Source organism: Pristis pectinata, chromosome 3 (genome assembly GCF_009764475.1).
Source record: "Pristis pectinata isolate sPriPec2 chromosome 3, sPriPec2.1.pri, whole genome shotgun sequence".
Taxonomy (NCBI): Eukaryota; Metazoa; Chordata; class Chondrichthyes; order Rhinopristiformes; family Pristidae; genus Pristis; species Pristis pectinata.
The window spans coordinates 123,064,677-123,090,606 of record NC_067407.1 but is presented as its reverse complement, the minus strand read 5'-3'; the positions used below and the strand labels follow the sequence as shown (position 1 = coordinate 123,090,606).

Below are 25,930 nucleotides of genomic sequence, written 5' to 3'. Positions count from 1 at the left end.
AATAGATGGATGAGTGGGGTTTGGTGAGAACTGGATAGGATGGTAAAATTCTAGGTGAGCTTAAGTTTATAGCTGGAGTAAAATGAGTGGATTGGAACAGTCTTGAGGTCTCAAAAGACTGGGTGAGAGGTTCAACATTCAATAAGCCAACTTGGTCAATGTTAGTGGAGGAGTAAGTCAGTGCTCAGGGCACAGCTTTGTGCTGGGGGCTGTTTAACTGGATGAAATTGTGAATCTTCCACAAGTAAATATTGGCCAAATAGTTTGATAAGGCAGAGACTGTGGAAAAGTTGAAATTGTTGTTGGCGTGGTGGAGATGATCACAAAATACATCCTTTCAGAGCCTTTGTGTTACAAATCTGATCTTCAATTAGAAAGGTGAATCAACAGTAGTGTCCAGGCTGGGTTTGTTTTTCTTGGAGTGGAGGAGGCTGGGGGGAAAACTGATTCAGGTAGAGAAAATTATGAGCGGCATAGATAGGATAGATAGCAGGAAACTTGTCCCCACAGCAGAGATGTCTAAAAATGGAGGGCAGAAGTTCAGTGTAAGGTTTAGAGGGGATCTGAGGAGGAATATTTTTTCACCAAGCCGGCAGTTGGAATTTGAGATACAGTCCTGGGGTGGTAGAGGCAGAGGTTTACACCTCCTCAGCAGGGCAGGGGAGCATCAAAGATTACAGGGAATCAGGTGGACTTTAACTGAGGTAGAACTGTTCACAAAAAGAGTGTATATAAATATACTTGGCCCACTAGCTCCCCCAGCCTCAGCACCATTAGCAATTTACAGGAATCCCAGGATAAACCAGTTCGGAAGGAGTGGCCTGTGTGTTTATCAAATTTTTTGTTTGGGGGAAAATGTAATTGTTCAAAAATTTAAAAAAAACAGGAGCTACCTTTGAAGGCACCAGGAAAACCTGTTGAACAGTCATTGCAATGCAGCAGTATATCCACAGGCAAAGAAGTAGACTTCATGAGTACATACTTTTGACTGAGAACTTGGTCACTGGGATTCTATATGGATAACTTAGGTATAATGGCTAGTTTGCGCACAGGAATCTCATTGCTTGAAGACCTGCACTTCCATGTGACAGTTGACAAAATTTAGGTATGGCTTTAAAAATTGTGAATATAGTATTTCTAGTCAACAGGATTCTGCATTCATAAAAATCTAATAAAAACAATTTATTAGTTTTCATGCAAATAAACCAATTAAAGTCCATATTCTTGATCTTCTGGTAAGAGCTCGTTTGCTTTAAATTTTTGTATTGATCTTGTTGAGAAGGCAATTGCCAGCAGGAAATTTAGGAGAAAGCTGTAAAAATGCTGATTTTCTCCCCACCTCACCTCGTAGTCACATGTAAGCATTCTCCAAAACACAAATATTTAGTGAGGATAAAGTTAGATTACAATAAGCACATCGTCTGGGAGAACTGTAAACACATGCTGTAATCTGCTATTTGCTTTGTGCTCAGTAGAAACTTTCCTCCTGGTCCAAAGTGCACCAAGTTTAGTTTCCATTGAAGTTAAGTACTAACTAAACAGTTTAAGCAAACAACACTTCAGCAGTGGTAGTTGTGTCTGATAAACTTGTGTGCAGTTGCAGAGCATGTTGAAAGCTCCATGGGATGAAGTACTCTGTTTAGACCAGTGCTGCAGTAACCTCTGCCTGCTCTGTCTGTTGATAAAACTATGCCGGAATGATAGAAACTAATGCATGAGTCAGTTCCACTGATCTTGTGCAGGTATTGACATTTTTTCACGTCATAATTCCACAGCTAAGCTTTTTAACCTGTACTGAGCAACTTGCAATCAATCTGTAGCAAAAGTTCAAAACTCCTTAACAGGACCTTTGATCCAAATGTACAACTTCTGTACGAGTGTTTACCCCCTCTCTTTTTTTTTAAAATACAGATTCTCCACTTCAATTTCTGGGACTGAACTATTGACTAATACTTACTTTAAGCCCTTCTCTTCCCAAGGTGCAGTGACTACACTTCTTCCCACCCCACTTCTGGATGCAACACTACAGGAAATGTGTGATTGCACTGGAGAGAGTGCAGAGGAGATTTATGAAGATGTCACCAGATCAGGAAAGTTGTAGTTATACGAGGAGAGATTGGATAAAGTAGGGTTGTTTTCTTTGGAACAGAGTAGGTGACTTAACAGGGGGACTTACATAGGGAAACTTACATGGGGAAATGGAAATAACCCATTTTCCTTGGCTAAGGGGCAAATTACAAGGGAGCAAAGATTTAAAGTATCTAATAGAAGGATTAGAGGTGAGAGGAACTTTGTTTTTTGCTCAGAGGGCAGTAGGATTCTGGAAATCGCTTTCTGGTGTTACGGACTCAGTGAAAGTCCCTTTAAGATAGAGAGTGTGTGTGTATGTGTGTGTGGGGCGTGCTTACGTCAGTAGAAGATAAAGGACGTAATGACGTGGTAGAAGAAGGAGAGAGAGAGAGAAGGGAGAGAGACACCAGCCTGCTTGTTTTCTCTATCGATGGATGAGAAACAATAACTGTGTTTGCCACTGAAATCCATGTATGGAAGTTGGAAGTAATCCGGTGGAGTTCACTTTGTTGCTGACCTGTAGAAGGAAACAGGTATTTGTGTGTGGACGACCACGGTTCGGATGCTTTTCGGGGTGAGGAAGTCACTACCGAGTAAACACTGAAGTGTCGTTTGGGTTCCATCGTGGAACATTTGGATTTCGTATGTACTGAGTTATCAGAATGTTTTGCCATATTGATCTCAATCACTAGCAGCTTTGGCATCCCACAGACATACAAGATGGGCTCAACTGAGTGGGTTAGCTAGCTGCATTATGTTTGGTTGGGCACCACTAAACCATGACACTACAACCTCAAAGAGCTTCTTTGCAAGGGGGTCAGTAGCAATAGTCTGAAGTAGCTTGAGAGCACTGTGCACTTTTTCCTTATAGGCATCATTGTGAAACTTCTCGACCAACACGCACAGCAATTTGTACTTCATGCATCTCTGCCTCATTATATTGATGCAGGTAGTAGAAATTGGAGTGAGGAGAATGGGAAACTAAAATGACAGGTGACTGGAATTGCATTCATCACTTGCAGGAGACAGGTAGCATGGAAGGATGGATTAAAAGTGGTGAGGAAATTGTAAGAATGGAAGTTCAAGAAATAGCATGGACAGGATTAAGGGTCCTTTTAATCATGGAAAAGGGAATCCATTATTGAGAACCAGAGTGAATCTGAGAAAATTACTGGCCACTCAAAGAAGTGGTGATTATACATTGAAATTGTAAGAGTTATTTGAGTGCTGTTGGGTGACATTTATTGCTCAAATGCTACTTTTTGCTCAACAAGATAACAGATTAAATCTTCCCTTGCATTTCCTTCTTCAGGGTACTGTTTGGAGAGCTCATTTAAATGTCATTTAACATTTAAAGTTTTGATACTGTACATGACACATGATTAGAAAATAACTTCTAAAATTTAAACAATATTACTTTTCCTCAGGGCTTCACTGCAAGGTGCTGCAGAAACCATGGTGATGCACTCTGTCTAATAGGGTGCATGACACAAACAATTCTCCCATATTGTGACATTCATGTTTTCCTCTTCATGCTCTTTCTGATCTCAAAGGCCTCACCTGAACAACATTTGGGTTTGTAGCATTGAGTTCACCAGTGCTACCAATATCCTGAGCTTCATCGTTTGCTATGATGAAGATTATCGAAGATGAACTAAAAGTCACTCTCTTTTTTGGCCTGTCCACAACTTTTTCAGAAATGACAATGGATTTGACTGGCTTTTCACTTCGGACTCTAACAGTGCGATCTTTAATTGCCCACTTGATCCTCATAAGACGAGAGCAAAGGAGTCGCATTAGGCACCATCGATACTGTTGAGAGGATCACAGAAATATCAGTTTGACTTTGTCATTCACTAATAGTCCAGTACAGTAGCATTGTGGCAAGATTACTGATCTGGAAATTCAAAGGCCTGGACTACCAACTACCACCCAGCTGCCAGGAAAGTTGCACTTAGTTAATTAGATACATTTGGAATGAAACTACTGGATCACCACAAAATGCAACTGGTTTACTGTTCTGGTCTGGCCTATGTGCAACAGAGCAACAAGGGTGGCACTGCTGTTTGCACTGCTTCCTCATGGCTCCAGGGACCCAGGTTCGACCAGGACCTTGGGTGCTATCTGCACATTCGACCCATGGCCAAGCAGGGCACTTTGGTTTCATCCTGCATCTCAAGGTGTTGCAAGTTAATTGGCTACTGTAAATTATCTCAGTGTATGTAAGTGGCAAAAGAATCAAAGGAGTTGGTGGGCATTTGAGAGAGAAGATAGGATACAGGGAAGTTTGAGGGAAATGGGACTGCTCTGCTGGGAGCAGGAATGGACCCAGTGGGCTGAATGACCTCCTGTGTAAACAAACACCCTTGACACTTAATGACCTTCTGCACTGACCTAATAAACCACCCCAGTTGAAGTGCAGTTAGGGTACATGTTTAAATGCCAAACCAACCAGCAACACCCACATTCTTTCACAGATTTAAGAGAAAAGATTTTGCTGTGCACAAGATAGGATTCAAGTGAGGGCTAAGCATACTTTATGTGGCAAGCTAGTTCAGTGAGTGGAAATCAGAATCCCCTTAATTGATGATTTTTCAAAAAAAATCCACTGAGAATGTACATTATGGGCCTCAGTTAAGGAAGAACTTAGCTATAATGCTGTGTTTAAACTTCTTGCCAACACATCCAAGGACATAAATGAAATCCAGAGTTTTCAGATTCATATACCAGGAAGGGCTTAATTTCTTCATTAAAACATTGGAGGGATGAGATAGAGGGGGAGGTACAAGAACATCAATTAGACAACTTGCCACTCCACCTGAAAACCCCCAAATCAGCCTGAACAGCCTTGCTAAATTGAGGGAATGCAAGATTAGGTGTTACTTCTATAATGAGAGTGGTAAGTATGACAACGTACCTTTCTGCTCATGAAGGTATAAATGATGGGATTAGATGTTGTGCTTGATTTGGCAAGAAGTGAAAATACGATGGTTATGGAGGGGGTTACCACATCAGTGTAACCATAAACCACCATACAGGATGTCACAGCATATGGCAGCCAACAAGAAAAGGCAACAGAGATCATGAAGAAGCACATCTTTGACACATTCTTCTCATATGTTAAGATCTTTGCAAATCGGGTAGTCTGAAGGTCTTGAATGTTTCGAAGCTGCATAAACAAGAAAGCCAATCATCAGGCAAAATCATAAATTTTAAGTGGATCAATCAAGCAAGTTCTTTCCTTGGATGTGCATCCTACTTATCAGGAAGATCCTGACTCACGCCAGAGGGCAATTCCCTAGGCTCTTCATCACACACCCTAACTCCGTAGTACCTCACCCTGGGATACCTTGTGTACACATAATGGGATCACTGCTGGACATATCTACAAACAATAAAGAGATCAAGAGTTGACTGAATGGTGCAACTGGCCGATTCCCCTTTTCCTAATCTAGGATTACTAAGAGTCATTCCACCAAAGTCCACATTAGACTGGAATGCAAATCATCCTGGGCAAAATAGCTCAATTTCACAGAGGCAATTACTTCCTCTCTTCCCTCAGGTGAGATTTGCTAACCAGACAAATTTTTAAAAACACAGCCCAATCATTTTCATTTGAAGGAAAAGCCTGCATGGTCATGTTCACCCAGGGATTACACAAGAGTAGATAGGTTTTGCATTTACTGCACAGGGACAAGCTGATAATATACTTGTCCTCACTAAAATGTTACATTTTAAAACATTGTTTTGGGCAGTTAAAGTGTTTTTAACTAGAATGTATATTAAAACCTGGCCACCACTGATTGGACAAAATACAAGCCATGGTGCTCAAAGATACACATTAGCACTTTTTTTGTGTTTAACTACAGAGCTAGTAACACAAATTGAATACTTGTTAATGGCTTTAAATTTGTCTGGCCAGTATGTGTAGTAACATGCCACACCATGGCAGGGGTCAGAACCTTCTCAATAAACAGGATGCAAGTCCTGGGAAGGAAGTGGGGTGGTGGAGGCTGGTGTTATAGAAATATTCCAGACTATAGATTCACAAGTTTACAGATGGGAAATCCAGGGTCTTTCCTCTTGCTGTGTCTACACAAGATGCATTTTGTGTTTTTTTTAAAAAAGGCAATAGTTACCAGTGGAAAGGCAACCCGATTGGTAGGCTCAGCTTCAAATCAAGTGTGGAGAACAGAAGTCTACAGATGTTGGTTAGGAGGCCACATCTGCTCATGTTGCCTGGTTTACCCAAAACCTGGGTGGCCAAGATTAAATATGCAAAACATGTTAAAAGTAAAGCTGCCAGCTTTAATATTTAAGTAGCCAACCTGCATCCTAAGTCCTGGTCAACTGCATGCTCCCATCCCAACTCAGATGGGAGGGAGAGGGGGGATAATTAAAGTTTTAATTTCAATTCCCAACCCACTTTCTGGATGTTTATAACATTACCCCCATGGATAAATTGCAGTGTTAATTTCATAAATATTAACCAAGGGGAAACATGCAAATCAGAAATGATAAAGACCTTGAAACTATTCATAATGCACAAACTCGAGATGGAAGGAGAGGATAAAATTCTGGACTATGATTTTATAGCTAATAATAGGGAGAATCATGTAGGCATTTCAGACACCAGGTGTTAAAGCAATAATTCAGAATCAATCCCAGTAATTCATACAATAGAGACAAATATTTGAAGTCATCTTTTGATCAAGGTCAGAATTCAAAACAAACTAGATGACAGAGAGCAAAGATTGTGTGGAAGGGAAAGATGAACGGGCCAAGGGTCCTTCTTGGACAAGTCATAAATAATGGCCTAGAATCTCAGCTTTGTTGCACTCAGTTTTCTAGGCACCAAGCTGCTTTATGAAGTCCCAAAAATAGAAGGCAGGAAGTGTGCACACTTCCAGCTGGGAGTGTATCAACCTTCAGAGAAGGATAAAAGGCATCTTTCCCCACACTTGCATCAGGCATCTATACAGAGACCCAATGTATGTTTCAGATGTGCCCACAAGATGGATTTTCTCCAAGGCAGCAGGCCATTACAAATGGTTGAAATTGTGTCCGGACATTTTGCAGAGTCCACCCCAAATGTCCCCTTACATACAATTTTGTACTTTGGTCATAGGTTTTACTTACCATTCTCATAGTATACAAAATATTCCCATAACAGTAAGCTACGACACCTACAGGGACGAGCAGACATCCCAGGAATAAAAAGAGGATAAATGAGGTATCACTGGGGTTTCTTGAGTCCCAGTTCACTGAGCAGCCCAGTCTGTGCACCTCCAGAGTATACTTGTTCCAGCCAATTAATGGTGCTCCACTCCAGGCCAATGAGTAAAGCCAGATATAGGTGATGGCCCGCCAAGCCCAGGAAAAGTCAATTGCTGTTGCGTTCACCATCCGGAGATAGCGCTCATATGCCAAGACAGTCAGTGACATTATTGATGAAATTCCTGTGAAGTTAAGTGAGATATGGATACATTAAGTTCTTTCTACAGGAGATAAACTTAACATTAACTAATACCTGGACATTCTCCCATTTTCAACAGCTACTTGCACTTTTGACCTTGAGTTTTTACTGCTCTTTTAATAAAAACAGGCTTTTCATTAAAATTGTACATCATATCTTGGCACTACCTATCCAGAAACAAAGCCATCTTCTGCACAGAACAATAATCCAAACTGTTTGTTTCTCACATTTACAGTTCCTAGAAAATTCATCATGGAAGCAAAGACATTCAGGACAAGTTAGATGGTGGTGGAAAGGCCAAGTTGTGTAAATGGGAGGATAGATAAGTGTCCACCTGCTTGGATTAACTATAAACACCTAGAATCTAGGCTTTAGGTTCCGGGGGAAGGGGTCTGCCGCCCTGAAACTTTCAGAGTCAACATTTGAGTCAGTTTCCTTTAAAATTTTATGGAATATGGATATGGCAGACCAATGAGCAAAAGGACCAAGAGTTCACAGTAGTGGACTCTGCTCCTTCTCAGAGTACTAGGTTTGACCCTGTCAGCATGAATAACAAATCAACAAACTTTTTAAAAAGGTTGTGCAACCCATCATGTCGTGATGTGCTCTTGGAGTTAATATTTACACAAAATGACCTTGCATTTTAGAAGATCAGTGCAGCCATTGACAACTGCTGTTCCCTCTTCATCCACCCCTTTCACTTAATTTGAGTAGCAGGTTCTGGGAATCTTTCTGGAAAGAAATCTACCTTGCAACCATTCTCGTTCTCATTAGCACATACAACTGCCTGTCATTGAGGCAGTTCAATACAAGACCACAAATGAGTGAGATGCAGAGTGATCTTGGTATTCTCATGCATGAATCGTAAAAGTTAACAGGCAGGTGGTGTGTAGTTAAGAGGTCAAATGCCACTTTGACTTTTATTGCAAACAGGTTGGATTTTAGAAATAGAAAATTTATTACAATTGCACAGGGTGTTGATGAGGCCACACCTGGAGTACTGAGCAGAGTTTTGATATCCCTATCTAGGGAAGGATATAACTGCATTGGAGTTTCACCAGGCCAATTCCTGGGATGTGAGGATTGTCCTGTCAAGAGGCTGGGCAGGTTGGGTCTGTATTGTCTGAAGTTTAGAAGAATGAGGGGTGGTCTTATTGAAACACACATATCCCCAAGAGATTATGACTGGGTAGATATTGAAATCTTTTCGTGAATCTCGAACAAAGGAGAAAGTTTAAAGATAAGGCGCCAGTCATTTCTCCCAGGTGGTGGTGAATCTCTGGAATTCCCTACCCCACAGAGATGTGGAGGCTAGCTCATTAGAGGTGTTTAAAGTGAATGTAGATACATTGTGAAAGGTTGGGGGATTGAAGGCTGTGGGGATCTAACAGAGGAACTGAGGCCTGGGATAGATCAGCCACAATCACATTGAATGATGTGGCAGGCTTGTGGGGCTGTGTAGCCTATTCCTGCTCCTTGTGTAGAAGAGCAATCTCAAGCAAATTATTGGATCTGAATTTCCTACACTTTCAACCATCAAATTTATAAAAATTAAAATCACAGTCTAGCACAAGGCAGCGTAATAGTTTGGTTTCCTTCTTGATGCTGTTGTTTTCATTATTCTTATACTATGAAAAAGCAAGAGAAGTCCTATCAAATCGAAGAGGGCAATTTTGATGTGCCATTATCTAAAGCATTCTACCAGTTATCCTGATACCAACATACAATGCTGACATTATAAACTTAGAAACAGGAAAACAAGCAGCTGGGCAGTATAGTTTCACAGTACGCACCTCAGGAATCATGCTTGCAATAAACAATTTATGAAAAGGATGTTAAGAAACTGCAGAGTTAAAGATTTTTTTTATTGACAGGTTTCTCTTTAATGACATCCTTACATTCTACTCAGTCTTCCACTTCTGGATCTGAACACAGTGGGATATGTCCAGAAAGCTAAAAGCATCTACAAAGTTTAGTATTTTGGGTGTACTGGAACCATAAAATAAGGACCCCTTTAAAAGGAATGATGGAAAACAGAAAAGGGAAATGCTGGTTGTCCCTGCTGCTGCTTGTTTATCAATTAAGTTAAATTAAAATATCAGTTATCTTTTAGTTCTCTCCCCCCCCTCCCCAAACGAGGAGGCAGTGCTCAAGTAGTTAACTTTTAAGTTTTCCCTTCCAATTGCCTTACCATGCATTTTAATATTTGTTGGCTAATTTGAAATAAGATATTAAAGTTGATTAAAATACAGCTCTTAAAGATGATAGAGTCACCAGAACAAGATCTGAAATACAAGCAGCAAATGCAAGAAACATTCTGCAATTTAGACAGCACCTGTCTGGATGAAAGCAGCATTTTAGATTAAGAGTTACAAACAGGCTTTAAATAATTCAAATTTGAGAAAGGGCAGGAACAAAAAGGAGGCATGTATGGAATTTGAGAAACTCATTCAAAAAGGTCATTCGTAGTGACAAGTCTTGCCATTTATTACCCATCCTCAGTTGTCCTCCTGAAGATGGTGGGCTGCCTTCAATTGCTGCAGGCCTTTTGATGCAGGTGCTCTCGGTGCAATGCGAAGAGGATATCACAATACTGAGACAGTGACAATGATGGAACAGCAATAGATTTCAAAGTCAAGATGATGCGAATCTAGGAGGACATGTAGGTTCCAATAGTACTGTGCATTTAGTCCCTTCTGCCTTGTAAACAGGCAAAATACAATGGTATTAGAAGGGTTACAGTAATTAAAGCTGGGTCTAATGGAGATGCAAGTAGCAACAGGGCTAGACAATACAGATGTGGGGAGGCAATTTCTCCTGGCTGGGGATTTTAGGACCAGGTGTTATCATCTCAGGGATATGGGGCAAGAATTTTGGGATTGACAAGAGAAGAAATTTCTTTACGAACCAATTGGTGAACCTGTGCAATTCTCTACCATATCAGGAGGTGAAAGCTAAATATATTTAAGTTGATAGATTTCTAGCAAAAGCACTTAAAGGGGTATGGGAGTAGGTAGTGAGACAAAAGATCAACTATGATTGCATTGAATAGCAGAAGAGGCAGTTGGAAGGGCCCATTTTCTGTAATTAAACAACAAATTCAGCACCAATATCAGCTGTCCAAGAGCAGCAACAGGACAGTGGTTATGATTGCATTGGAAGTTGCTGAATTTGATGTGGAGTCCGTTAAGCACTTTACAGCCTTCAAGGTGCCCTCATGGCAAATGCAGCAAGATCAGCAGCCCTACCACCATCCTTGAATAAACCAGTTACACCTCTAAACATTTTTTAGTCCTGATGAAAGGCCAGAAACCTCAATTGCCTCATTTACTTGACATAGATGTAGCTTGGCTTCTAAGTACTTAGAAAAGCTCCTGCTTTTCTTTCAGGATTTCCAGTATATTGTGTGTGTATAGATAATCCAAATATTAATTCTCCACAAGACAAATTTGTTTGCACAGCTATAAAACTGAATGTTCTCTGCATAATACAATGGTTGCAGCAAGCTATGCAAAGCATTGATAATTTCAAAGTATTTCATGAGTTCCAGACATTGTTTGGACAGTGCAGAGAAAAAAAAGCTTTGTTCCTCCTGCAATTATAACATTACACAATACAAATTTGGTGCAACAGCTCCCCCTAGCACTTCATACAGGAGTATCAGGAGTTAAAGTAGTTAGTGCCTCTTCAGCTCACCAATTTTTAAGAAAAAGGAAACCTAATCTCTGAAGTTTTTCAAACAATACATCAAAGCACTTGCTCATTTTTCTCTGAAAATCATTTTCCAAAAGAAAACTGGTATCACTACATGGCACTTGATTGACTCCAGACAATGACTTTTCTCATGGCCATAAAGTGAAGCAACACCAACCCAAAAATCAGTAGTGGAACAGGAGCCCAGCTGCTGCACATCCCTGCACCATGTGTGCAGCCTAGTCCTACAAGGCCTCTCAAAGACTTAATTGGGTATTTCTGCCAACTTTATTCCAAGAATGTGCAAACACTCTCCTTCCACATTCACGGCAAGTGAAACAGCACCAATCTTCAACATTATTAGCTCCAAATCCTTCCAGTTTGCTTCCAGGGACTGTATTAAACTGAAATGCAAAGGTTTAACAGGGCAGTCATTCTTCATTGAGTAGCCAGGTTTGTTCACTTGTGTCACCCTCAAACACCATAAACAGGCACTTCTGTGTAGTGGTTTCGCCAGAGTCTGGCATACTATGTTGGCTTGCACTTAGCACTGGAGTTGGCAATTAGCATGCAAACGGAAAAATAATCCAAGATCCTGGAAATACACTTGTCTGGTGGCAAAATCTGTGCCAGGGACATATCTGCACTGACTCATAGCTGCCATTATGTTTCATTCATACTTTCCACCAGATTCCACCTGGATGGTAAACAGTAGATTGTCCACCAGAATCAAAAGAATCCTGTCCAGATGAAAGAGTCCAAAGCTACCAGATAGTACTTTTATCTTATCTTCCTGTAATATTCATAACTACATTGTCCAAAATATTTCAAAACTTAATTTATTGCCAGCTAAAATGTTGGAAGGTGCTTGTGAAAACAAGGCTGCCAATGGAACACAATGCTTAGGAATGGTGAAGTTAGAACATACTCAAAAGTCAGAGTTTATTGTCGTATGCACAAATACATGCACAGATGCAATGACACTCACTTGCAGCAGCAGAGGCACATAGCATTGGAGACAACATGCACAAGAAAAACAAAGTTAAACAAGAAACAGCAATTAGAACAAAAACAATGTCCTTAGCTGTACTGAGGTAGTGATTAGGGTTGTGCAGGTTGGTTCAATAACCAAAATGGTTGAAGTAGCTGTTCTTGACCTGGTGGTGTGGGTCTTCAGGCTTCTATACCTCCTGCCTGCTGGAGACTGCAAGATGACATGACCCAGATGGTGGGGATTTTTGATGATGGATGTTGCCTTCGAGACAGCACCTTGTGTAGATACTACCATTGTTAGGGAGGGATGTGCCAGTGATGTATTGAGCAGAGTCCACCACTCTCTGCAGCTTATGTTCCTGCACATTCAAATTGCCGTGCCAGACCACGATGCAACCAGTCAGGATACTTTCAATAGTGCATCTGCAGATGTTAGAGGGTTCAGTGACATGCCAAGCCTCCTTAACCTTCTGAGAAAGTAGAGACACTGGTGAAACTTCCTTGTGATTGCATCTATATGCTGGGCCCAGGACAGGTCATCCAATATGTTAACACCCAGGAATCAAAAGCTGCTAACTGTCTCCACCACTGATCCACCAATGTACACTGGTACATATTAGTCTTCTTTCCTGAAGTCAATGATTAGTTTTTTTTTAAGTTTGACATTGAGCAAGATGTTTTTGTTGCAGCCCCATCCTACACTGACTCATCACCACCTGTGATTTGTCCAACAGTGTTGTCAGTGAATTTGTGTATGGCATTGGAGCTGTGCTTAGTCACAGTCAAGTGTGTATAGGGAGTAGGGCAGGGGGCTTAGCGCACAGCCTTGAGGTGCACCTGTGTTGAGGGTCAGTGAGGAGATGTTGTTACTAATCCTCACTGATTGAGGTCAGCTGATGAGGAAGGATCCAGCAGCAGAGGGAGGTACAGAGAAACTTCATTAGTGTGGATGGGACGATTATGTTGAGCATTGAGCTGCAGTCAATAAACAGCAGCCTGACATATGAGTTAGTGTTGCAGATGTGTTCCATAGCAGATAACATCGAGGTTGAGCAACACCATATGGTCACACTAGCCAAGGAAGTAGCTGGCATGTGGCTTTGAGAGGGTGGAGAGAGTAAGTTCCCAGGGAGAGTGCAAGTCAGGAGTTATGCAGCACAGAAACAGGCTCTTCAGCTCACCACACTCATGGTACCCTGGCAAAGTGTTGTCATTCCATTAGTCAGGCTCAAGTGTGAGGGAGCTGCAAGTTGGTGCTTTTTTTTTATTATTATATACAGGCTGTCCCCAGGTTAAGAACACCCAACTTATGGACACACCCCACATATGAACAAACTCCCATAATATTATTAAATTCAGGAGTCTGATGCAAGCACATACATGCATTCCTATGAAGGCCAAAACAGGTTTCCTCCCTCTCCACTTTAACCAATTGTTCCTATTTAAAAAAAACTTTTGATGCCATTCATTACACTACTGTGGGGGTGTGGTTACCATATCAAGTGATTTAGTATTTTCCAACTTAAACGTCTATAAAAATGGAACCCCTTTGTTACCCAGAGATGACCTGTACTTGAACCCCATGTGGGGAGTCCGGCAACTTACTCAAGTTCACTCTAGAGTTGCACTAAGCACATTAACTCACCCAAGGGAATGCATGCAAATCATTCTGCAGCATTGTTGATAGTAAAGAACAGAATTCAAGATCTGGGGAGTAAATTGATTTGAGTAGCTGAGGCTACAAAGGATTACAGAAAATTTCCAAACATAGGACATAGCAAGATGTTCTGTTGAAAAATTGAGATTTTCCTCATAGGCACAGAACCCTGCCAAAACAGGGCTAGAACAAGCCTGATTGTTAAATCAGAACAAGACAAAGATTGTAGAATTTTGTTTGTGCAGTGTGGATAACAGCTGAAGTCATGAGAAAAGACAAGCCTGGTGTTGTAATTGGAGTCTGGTTCTGGCAGAGGTGGGTTTGTGGCAAAAGTAGAGAAAGGCACCATTAAAGATCTGGAAGAAAAAATATCTTAGCAGCTGAATTAGAAGAGAAATTGAGCTCCATTGATTTGCCAAAGTTCCATTGGAAGTTGTAGTCAGGGAGCTAGACAAACTGAAGCCAAAAGGCACTTAGGTGTTGCCTGGAACTCCATTTTGCTCGGCACAGAACTGAAGAAATTTCAACTCCAAGTCTGAGGAACATTTGAAAATTGCTACTGCAACCTTGCAATCAATGGAGGAGTTAACAAGTGAGGTAATATTTAGGTATCAACTTTGGACAGCACTACACAAAAAAAAATCAATTCTTTTTCAGAAGGTAATAAATGCAGCAATGCTAAAAAGCAGCAGCTCAAAACACCAGATGCCAGTGCTGACATAGCAGTTAATTTACTGGACCAGTTATCCAGGAGTCTGGACCTACACTCCCAAGATGAAGTTTTAAACCTCAGCTATGGAATTTAAATTCAATGAAAAATCTGGTATTTAAAAAAATGTTAGCAATGATGACCTCAAAACCATCAGATTGTTGTAAAATCCCATTAGAGTTACTCATGTTCTTAAGGGAGGAAATACTGCCATCCCCATCAGGTCTGGGGATTTGACTTCAGACCCAGCTATATAGTGCCCTCTGATTTAGCCCAGCAAGCCACTCAGTTGAATGTTAATTGAAACAGGAAAGTATTAAACCAAAACGACTACCTGGATACCAAATTTGGTCATGGCAAAATTGCTCCCAGCCCAGTCAATCTTCCTCCTCTCAAACATCTGGGGACCGTTGTCCAAATTTGGAGAGCTGTCCCACATTAGCAAGTGGACACAGTCATACTCATAACTTGCCAACTATGTGCCAGACTCTCATGAAAATCTGGGGTAAATTATGTCCCATTGGGGAAAGATCTACCAGAGGAGGTAGCACTGCATTAATGAAATGGGAGAAAGTTGCTCTAGGAGTCCTCATTATTGACTCCAGACATGACAGTCCCAAGGCACAGGACAAACATGAGCAAAGAAACACAAGAGACAGATGCTGAGATCTGGAATAAAGAAATAAAACTGTTGGAGGAATTCAGAAGGTCAGTAGGCACCTGAGGAGGAAAAAAGTATTGTCAACATTTCAGATAGAGATTTTGCATCAGAACTGATGAATGTAAGGGGAGATGGCCAGACTGAGGAGGAGGGAGCTGGCAAGCAATAGGTGTATCCAAGTGAGGAAGAATTGATGGTAATATGAATGGGGGGGGGGGGGGGGGGGGAGGTGGATATATCAGAGGCTGTGGGGGTGGGAGGGAGGGAATTAGTGGAGACAAAGGACTGCAGATGATGGAATCTGTCAAGGATGATTGGAACCAGATAAGAGGAATGTTGAGCAGATGGGAATAGTGGGGGAAGGGGAGAGGAGAGGGGATCCAGTGGGTTGAGAGTTTGGGTGATAGGTAGATGGAACCAGGTGGAAAGGGGGAAAGAAAGTGGATAACAGGGGATTCGAGTTGGAAGATGGTGTGCAAGGGGACTTGTGTGGATCAGAAGGAGACAAAGGAACAGAAGGGTGCAGGTTATCCAGAAATGGAGAATTCAGTATTCATGCAGTCAGGATGTCAACCAACCAGGCAGAATACAAGGTGACATTCCTCTAGTTTGTGGTTAGTCACACCCTTGCAGTGGAGGCAACAGAGGACAGACAGGTCAGTGTGGGAATGGCAAGGGAGTCAAATATTACCTAGTCCTCCCTCAGATTTAGCAGCATTCATGTTGAACAAATACTCAAGCAGTATTGAAACAAGGGACCAGAATGTACTCTGCCTTCTATGTCCTTCATCAAAGTGAGTTGGATAGTACTATCCTTGACCAAGATGGCTACCTCCTGAAAGACAACTGCTGGATTGGCAGGTAGTGAGGAACAAACATACTCTACCTCTTTCCACCAACCTGTGACAGATATATCCATCCACTGGTAAGAGTGACCACATTCCCCAAGGAGACAGTCCCATCTGCATACGAGGACATCCATGTTGGTAGCACTGCAATTGTACTAAATGGGATAGACTAGCAACAGATCTGGCAGCTCAAAACCAGGCATCTATAGACCATGAGCAGCACCACCACCACAATCTGTAACCTCATGGCCCACATATTTCTCACTGCACCATTATGATCAAGCCAAAGGATCATTTTGGTTTAGTTTGAGTGCTGAAAGATTTATGGGAACAGCACCAAGCAGACCAGAAAATGAGATGCCAACCTGCTGAAGCTCTAACAAGACTACATGCAGGCTTAACAGCAGTATGCAATAAACAAAAGCTAAGCAATCCCACAACCAATGGATCAGAGCAAAGCTCTGCAGTGCCATCACAAACCATAAATGGTAGTGGAGGAAGAGGCTGCAAGGACATCTCTATCCTCAGTATACATATGTAAAAGACAAGGCTGAAGCATTTGCATCATGTTCAGCCAGAAGTGACAAGCGGATGAGCCACCTTAGCTTCCCCTCACCCCATTCCTACAATCCTCACCGTCATAGAATCTGGTCTTCAGCCAAGTTGATTCACTGTGTGATGTCACAAGACAACTCGGAAAAGTGGATACAAAGGCTTCAGGGCCAACCAACATTCTAGTCGTAGTACTGAAGTTCTATCCTACATTGGAAAATTGCCCAGATCTGTCTCATTTACAAGCAGGACAAATTTAATCCAAATAGTTACCACACTAATCAGTCTGCTACAATCAGTGATGGAACACATCATCAATAGTGCCATCTAGTGGCACATGCTCAACAATATCCAAAGGTTTCACAGGACCACTCAGCTCCAGACTTTATACTGCTGGTCCATACAGACCAGAGCTGATTTCCAGAGCCAAGCAGCATTCGACAGCATAGCAATCAAGGAACCAGGAAAGAGCCAAAGATCAATGGGCACAAAGGGAACTACACTCCATGGTTAGAAACAATACTCAGCACAAAAAGATAGTTGTGGATTTCAGCAAGTCAATCGTCCCAGGCACGGGACATCACTGCAGGAAATCCTTAGAGTAATGTCCAATTATCCTTAGCTTCTTCACAAGTCATGCATCAGGATGCTCTATGATAGTTGCACAATGATCAATTCCATTCACAACTCCATATCTGCACAAAGCAAGAACCAGACATCATTCAGGCATGGGCTGAGAAATGTCCAGTAACATCGATGCCATAGAAGTGGAAAGCAATGACCACCTCCACTGAGCAGATCTAACTACCTCCCCTTCATCTTCAGTGACTTCACATTGCAAAGTGTCAAAGATGTGTGGGGGTGGGAAGGGGGTCACCATTAACCAGAAACTTGATCATTCAGCTATACACATACTGTGGCTACAACAGAAGGTCAGAGGCTGGGAAAGTCACGTTCCCCACCCCAAAGTCTTTCCACAAGGCACGAGTCTGGTGCAATGGACCATTTTCCACTTGCCTAGAAAGTGCAGATCCATCAACACCAATCATAACACTATTCATAAAACAGAGCTCATTCTACTGCCCAAAACCTTAATTCCCTCTGCCACCAGCACACAATGATGTGCACCATCTACAAAATACACTGCAATTACACAGAGGTTACTCTGACAGCAGCTACTCCCCAAACCCACGATCTCTCTGATCAGAAGCAGCAGGTACACAGGAACACCACCATGGTAACATTCCCCTTCACATCACACACCATTCCAGAATGGAAGTGGATCAGCTGCTCTTCACTGTGGGAGTATCTGCACCAGTTTAAAGTGATAACTCATCGCCATGTTTTCAAAGGCAATTTGGTGTGGAAGTAAATGCTGCCGGTTACCTCACTCCCCTATATGAAAAAAATTTAAAAATGAATAAATGAAATGCATTTAACAGTTTGAAGAAAATACACAAGGATAAATAGATATCACTAAAAATCCCATACCATAAACATTGTTGTATCTGGGCATGGCTGTGTGGCCACCACTGCATGTAACAAATCATGACCCAGCAGAGTGCATACATGGCATACACCTAATGAGCAGATCTACTGCAGCAAACCAGAGCACAAGAGACAAGCAATTCACTACTAAATTCAGGCTGAAACAGGAAATGGTGGATAAGTGGCAAATAGTCAAAGGCCATTCTCACTGCAGTATCAGTAGCAATAAATGCCAACACCACCCTCCTTTTGATACAACAGGACAGTTCCTTTGATTCTGTGATCAATCCCTACCAGCTCCTAGACCATGCATTTCTACCAGTGTGATTCTGGTCTCATCTTCCACTGGAAGACCAGTACTCAGCAGTGCGGAGCAAGGATGGTCTCAGCCAAAGCAGCCACTGCACTGACCAGCTTTGTGAGCTCTGCCTCAGAATCACATCTTTGACACTGTAAACATCCCAAAAATAAATCACTCATGCTTTTTGTATTTTTCACTGTCATTGTGGGCAATTTCACATTTTCCCATATTATTTTCCATCTACAAGATCCTTGCCCATTAATTTAACCCAACCATGACCCTTTGCAGCCTTTCTTCCACACAACTTGCAGTTCTACCCACCTTTGTGTAATCAACAAATTTAGCAACTGTACCTTTGGTTCCTTCATCCAAGTCTTCATATAATTGCAAAAAGCCAAGGCTCCAGCACTGATCTGTGGTACACCATAAATTCATTAATCTCATTAAGCAGAAAAAGTTGTATTTACAGTATGTTTACTGCCTGCTTCCTGATAGCCAACAAATCTTCTACCCATGACAATGTTACCTTCTACACTAAGAGCTTTCATTTTCCACAATAACTCCTGATGCAGCATCTTTTCCTATACCTTCTGGAAAAAGCAGTATGGAACAACCATTGGTTTTCCTTACCCACCATAACTTACTTCCTCAAAGAATTCTAATATATTAACTACAATTTCCTTTCACAAAGGAATGTCAATTTTGCCTAGTTACCTTGAATGCATCCAAGTCCCACAGCATATTTAATATCAGCTTCTAGTGTTTTCCCCACGATGGATGCACAAGTGCCAATGGTGGAGTGATTCAAGTCAGGAATAATCAGGGCCAGAATTGGGGGAAGTGCAAATAAATGAGGTCTGGAAGAGTTTAGGAAGTAGGCAACTGCAAGGTCATGAAGGGTGGGGAGAATTTGAAAACAAGGATAAGAAATTTTAAAGTGTTGTTTATTCAGGATACAATGCTTGCCTACTGAAGCCAAAGGGTACAGCTGATGTTTAGCAAATTGGTTAAGCATGCCCCAGGACTAAACCATTTAGGTTTGAGCTGAGACTCGACATGAAATCCTATGTGAAGCCCAAATGCGCTAATATAGCATTGGAATCCTCATTCATTTGGCCACCAGTCCCAAGAAGTGAGGGTACACAGGGGATATGAGCGATGAGCTGAACTAACTATTTGACTCAATGTATAGCATTGAGCACAGAGGTGATGGGAGGACAGAACTTCTCAGAATGCAAGGAACCAACCTGAATTAATGATCCTTTAAACATGATTGTTGGATCATCCTTTGAACTGCTGACCATCTTTTTTCCCCAGCTGTGTTTGATCAAGAGGAGGAGGTAGCTGGAACCATTGCCTATTAATGGCATTGCATACTGATTGTTGCCACAAGTGGCATCTTTTTGTTGGGGCTGTGCATGTATTTGTCACATTCTTCCCCAAGGCTGCTCACCTCAGAAGTGCATCAAATATCATTTGAACTGAAATGGCCTATGTGACATAGGGGAGGGGGGGAGATAAAAAAACAGGTGCACTATAGGTACAGACCATGGCTGTCAGACTTAAAAATATGCAAGACAAATGAACAGCTTCTGTTCATTACTTCAATCACTGAAGTAATATGTTCAAAAGAATAAATTGTGACAATGAAAAATTGTTGTGTAATCTTGAAGTAGAACAGTTGTACATAAATTAGGGCAATTTGATAGAGTCTAACAGAGCACAAGAAATAACAAATCTTTGCTTTGTCCCATTCTACCACATTTGTTCTGCTGCTAAATTGCTTAAAACTACACTTTGTCCAGCCCACTGCCTTTCTCTACTGCACAGTGCCACTCCCACTGCAACTGGTGTACTGGCATTGCAGTTCCAACCACACTCCCCACGAGCTGGAGTATCATTTTTGTACCAGCATACATTTCATAGCTCTTCCCCATTTTATGGTGACCCACATTGTTCTTTTATCTGTATCCCATCCTGTACAACCTCCCATGGGAATTTCTTCACTGCATCATCTAGTACTCTACCCTTCAGGACTTCACGTGGCTTGCTACCTTAGCAGTTGGCAGTGATCTGGGCAAACTTCATGCTCCACTATTCTTTATCCCTCAAGAGTTGCCTTTAACCTGGATTCCCTATATCACCTCCTCTCCATTTCCCCACTTACTATCATAAACCTGGATGGAGTCGTTTATGCTTCAGATTAGAACGTGGCTATAAAATTATAAAAGGAATTAGCTGAAGATATTCAGCATCCTACATAACCAGGCCTACATCACTAGGTTTCCTTGTATCCATTTACCTAACCTGTACATTTTGAATACCACTGGATGACTCCTCCTATCCTTCCTACTACCCTGTTGTCCCAGGCTTGTATGGAGTTTAAATAAGCCTACATCATCCTCTGAAGGGCACACTGCCTTTTTAAGCAGCAATTGCTTCTTCCACATCTTAATCCTTCTTCAGTCATCCCCACCCTGAATACTCCTGGGTTTGAGGAACAATGAGCTAGAGAAAAGCAACTTTAAACTCCTTCCTATCCAACCTACCCACCCCAGTACTGATGTGCATTCTGCCACAAGATCAAACTATTGCCACCATGCCCTGCATCTCCCTCCAGAATTTGGTCATCTGTGAACGAGACTCTGGCAATTCACAGGCCTTCTGCAATAGCATCATCATGAATTTGACAGAAGCCTGGCTGAGGTGTGATAAAACCTCCAACCCTCTGACCCACTAGTCCCATCTTCAAATTACATATGCCATCTGGCTATATATCCCATCATAATTTGATACTCCCCCAATTCCATAATATTTTACTTTTCATGAACACCTCAATGTTCCATGCCTCTCAGTTAAAAATCCTCACTCCTTCCTGCCAAGAACTAAAAATTCACCAAGACATCTTCACTTCTTTCCATCTTCCTGCCCCCTTTCCCCCCCCCCCCCATTAGTCTTGGCACCAAGCAACTAATCTTCTTCATCATAGCTCCATTCTGATTCACTGCCCTCTATCGCTCCTTAATCTTTCTCCAGCAATTTACCCAGACCAGCACTAATCCCAGTTATCATCAGGAATATCTTCACTATTTTATAATTTTACAACCACGTCTAATCTGAACCAAAAACACTCCATCCAGGTTCATTTATAGCTAGACTTCCAAATCCAACTGTCTGAGCTTTAACCATCCATTCACACACAATGTTTCTGCAGCTATCATTCTGCTCAACCATGCCCTCCACTCACTTTTGATGCCCCAGTCTCATTACCCATGCCATTATCCCAGCCTGGCAGTGTCACCTCTTATTTCAGCTCTCTTGTTCAAAGGATGCAGACAAATGGATTCAGCATAGTTGTTTTAACCATTTACTGTTACACTGGGCTGATATCCAAATCACTGTCAAATTCTGTTCTTATGACAGACGATTCCAGAATCATCCTGGATTACAAATGTTACCCCAAGATTCTTTTTCCTACTGAAGAGACCCTCATATCTATCCCATGTCTCTTGCAACCTCAGCTCCAGCAACAAGAACCTGGACATTATACCACTAAAGACTTGTAACCAGCTGCCTTTGAAGCACTAAACAGAGCTTCCTTTAAGTTGCTTCCCCTAAGCTCCAAACATGCCCTTCCTCACCTTGTGCCATTGAAAAATTCAGCTTCATGCACAAATTCCCCTTCTCCCTTAGTTCCATACACACAAAACTTCTAATCATCCATTTTCCTTTCCTATTCTCTATGCTAGCTCACATTATTAATGGTCCTCTCTCCTTCAAAAAAAGGTTACTGTCCACAGCTCTGCACAAACCATTGATCCCTTCATTTGCAAAATGCCTTCCCGTCTCCAACCTCAATTTCCTCCTCTTAATCATACATCACCTCAAATCCGTAACCAGTCATTCCTGGAACCATGTTCAAATGCTTTCAGTCCAGGGTTCCTCCCTGTTACAGTACTGAAACCACTCAATCACAATCACTGGACACTATAACAAGGACAATCTCTCTTATCTCCTCTTTGACCTGCTCAGTACTTGATATCATTGACCACACCATTCTCCTCCAAAGTGACCTTAGTAATTCAATCTCATGAATCAGACAATTTGTTCCCATTCAGTTCTGGCCATATTCTCATCTGTAATTGCTTCCATTCTTATTCCCACACTGCTACCCCAAGAATCTATTCTTTGCCATACCTATTTCACACCCATGTTGAGAAGTAGGACCACATGAAAAAAGGCATCAATCTCCATGTGTATGCAGATGACACTTAGCTCTACCTTATCACCTCCAACACTCTCCCCAAGCTGCCAGTTTGTTGATATTCAGTACTGAATGAGCATAAATTTGCTTTGATGAAATACTAAGAAACAAATGCCTGATCTTTAGTCTTGACAATATTTCTTAACCAGCAATCACATCCTGCCTAGTCCTACCTCCAGATTATATAAAGGCTACGTCCTCAAATCATCTTGCTGATAACCTCGTGTGTGCTTGGAATACTCAACAGCACTCTGGCCAGCCTCCTCCTTAGAAAGATAGAAAACCTACAGCACAATTCAGGCCCTTCAGCCTACAAAGCTGTGCCGAACATGTCCCTACCTAAGGGATTACTAGGCTTACCCATAGCCCTCTTCTCAGCTCCATGTACCTATCCAAAATGTCTCTTAAAAGACCTTATCATATCCACTTCCACCACCATTGCTGGCAGCCCACTCCACACACTCACAACTGAGTAAAAAAAAACTTACCCCTGACATCTCCTCTATACCTACTCCCCAGCACCTTAAACCTATGTCCTCTTGTGGCAACCATTTCAGTCCTGGGGAAAAGCATCTGACTATCTACCCAATCAATGCCTATCATCTTATATACCTCCATCAGGTCCCCCCTCATCCTCCGTCGCTCTAAGGAGAAAAGGCAGGTTCCCTCAACAGGCAGCATCCTTGTAAAATCTCCTCTGCACCCTTTCTATGGCTTCCACATCCTTCCTGTAGTGAGGTGACCAGAACTGAGCACAGTACTCCAAGTAACTTAACATAACTTCATTAAAGGTAACAGTGATAATCTTATCATAACTGCAGCTCCAGCTTCCCCCTCACCAACCCCAGCCTCCCATCACCCCATGTTTGGGGATCTACATTGGCTTCTAGTTAAATTAATTTTTCAAAATCACTCCATGACCTTGCTCCTCTCCCTTGATCCATAATCATCTGCAGCCTCACAGATATGTACTCCTCCCAATCTGTTCAGGAGGGATCTAGGTGTTCTAGTGCACAAAATCACAACAGTTAACAGACAAGTCAAACTTAGTTGGGAAAAGGCACATTGGACTTCATTGCAAAGGGTTTGAAGTTCAAGAATAGGGAGGTTTTGTACTGGGTGTCAGTGAGGCCATGCCAGGAATATCGTGCAGAGTTTTGGTCCCCTTATTAAAATGCAGCAACCAAAGGAGGGTTCTGAGAATAAGACTGGCCTATGAAGAGATTCTAGACAGTTTTGAGTTGGTATCCTTTGGAGTTTAAAGGATGAGGGGTAATCTTATTCAAACATACAAGACCCCTAAGGGAAGCTTAAACAGGGTAGATGTTTAGGATGTTTTCACTATTGGGCAGAGTCCTGAACAGGGGGGGGGTGGGGGGGGGGGGGGAGAGAAGAGAGTCATTTAAACTGAAGTGTACAAATTTCTTCTAGAACATAAAACATTACAGGCCCTTCAACCCATAATGTCTCAGAGGATAATAATTGTCTGGAATTCTTTGCCACCAAGGGTGGTGGCAGACAGATATTCAAGGTAGAAATAGAAAAATGTTTCAAAAGGTCAGAGTTAAGGGTTCTGGCACAGAAGAGGAGTTGAGAGCAGCATAGATCTGCCATGATCATATTGAATGGCGGGACAAGCTTGAGGGGCTTGGAGGCCTCGCCCCACTCTCAGTTGTGTTGTTTCTGAGCGTGGCCAACTTTAATCATTTAACCACTGCAGGAGTGTCTCCATTTGCCAATTCCCTTCTTCAACTCACTCCATAAAATTTGCCTTCATCTCCCACGTTGCCTGCAATAATGCTTCTGTCAAGTGCGTTAGGATGTTTTACTCTGCTGAAGACACTTCAGCAGTCAGAGAAAGAGCACAGAAACAAGCCTTTCAGCCCAACTTATCCATGCCAATAAAGGTATCCACCAAACTAGTCCCATATCCCTCTAAATCCCTCCTATCCATGTACATAGCCAAGTGTACTTTAAAATAATTGTACTTGCCCCAACCACTTTCCTCTGGCAGCTCTTGCCAATCATACACCACCCCGTGTGAGAAGTTGTTGCCCCACAGGTCCCGTCTAAATCTTTCGCTTCTCACCTTAAAGCTATGCCCTCTAGTTTTTATGTTAGGAATAAGAGTCCATGCGGATATAAAGTTTGAGGTATCCCTGACCACCGGGAGACAAACCTTAGTACAAACAGATAACCCACAAAAGCGAGAGACACAGAATGGTTTGTTAGCATTGGAAGGTCACAGACTCTGGTTGTTCTCTCCACAAGTACTACCTGATCCACGGGTTGTTTCCAACATCTCCTGTTGCCAATTCAGGTCTTTTGGTACTCACTGTCAGCGCTATCTCAGCAGCCTGGCTGAAAATGTCACAGGAGGGGCGGGGAAGGAATCTTCTCCAGTGAACCTTCTACAGCCAGGGAGGGAAATAAATGCACTCACCGAACAGACTGTTGCTGAAGCCATCCAGACGCAAGCACCGTTATCCCAAACCCATCGCCCTTTTACACAGGAGACCAACGTGAAGAAGACTCCGAAGACCGACAGCAGCAAGTCGCTGATGCTGATGTTCACGAGGAAGAGGTTAGTGGGGCTCCTCAGTCTCTTAAATTTACAATAAAGCACCAACATCAGAAGGTTGTTGCAGAAGCCCACAGCACCTATCGTGCCCACAACGACTGCCAACACTCTGTAAGTGCCGGGGCTGAAAAGCTTTTCCTCCCGTGCCTCAGTGCTGTTCGCTGGATTCATCGCTGCCTGCGGTTCGATTCCGACATGCTGTGTGGTGATGTGGAGACAACCTCTGCGGGAGATTCAGGAAGTGGGCTGCGCGATTTGTAATCCAACTACAGACAACGCCAAGCCGGTCGTGTGTAATTGGAATCACTTCATTTAAATTCGGGCTGGTAATTTTTGTCCTATCCCTCCTTCCAAAGCGTCATGCACCTCCCACGTCAGCAGTGGGGAGGGAGTGGAGCTGTTTCTGACAGCTGAACCAGATAGCAGTTTACCAAATGAAAGCTAATCGACTGGGGCACGTTTTAGAATAGAAATGCACACTTTTCAGTCATGTTACTCTTGATCTCATTGACACTGTGACTACATTCGACGGGAATGCTCCGTGTCTATCCCTTTAGCAAAGCAACAAGATAATAGAATGATACTAATCAGTTAATAACTGGTGATTACCCTCAATGGGATCTTAATTATCAGTTGG

The 25,930-nt window shown here is 42.2% G+C and overlaps 1 protein-coding gene across 1 annotated transcript; it reads right to left on the bottom strand.

Annotated features, from left to right (window-relative positions):
• Window positions 1-963: 963 nt before the first annotated feature.
• Window positions 964-25,553, bottom strand: opn3 (opsin 3). The gene is given in 5 exon segments (XM_052013240.1): window positions 964-3,882; window positions 4,988-5,239; window positions 7,210-7,529; window positions 25,156-25,179; window positions 25,182-25,553. Coding segments are annotated over 5 exon segments (1,161 nt in total). The 5' UTR covers window positions 25,465-25,553; the 3' UTR covers window positions 964-3,600.
• Between the last annotated feature and the right edge of the window lie 377 nt (window positions 25,554-25,930).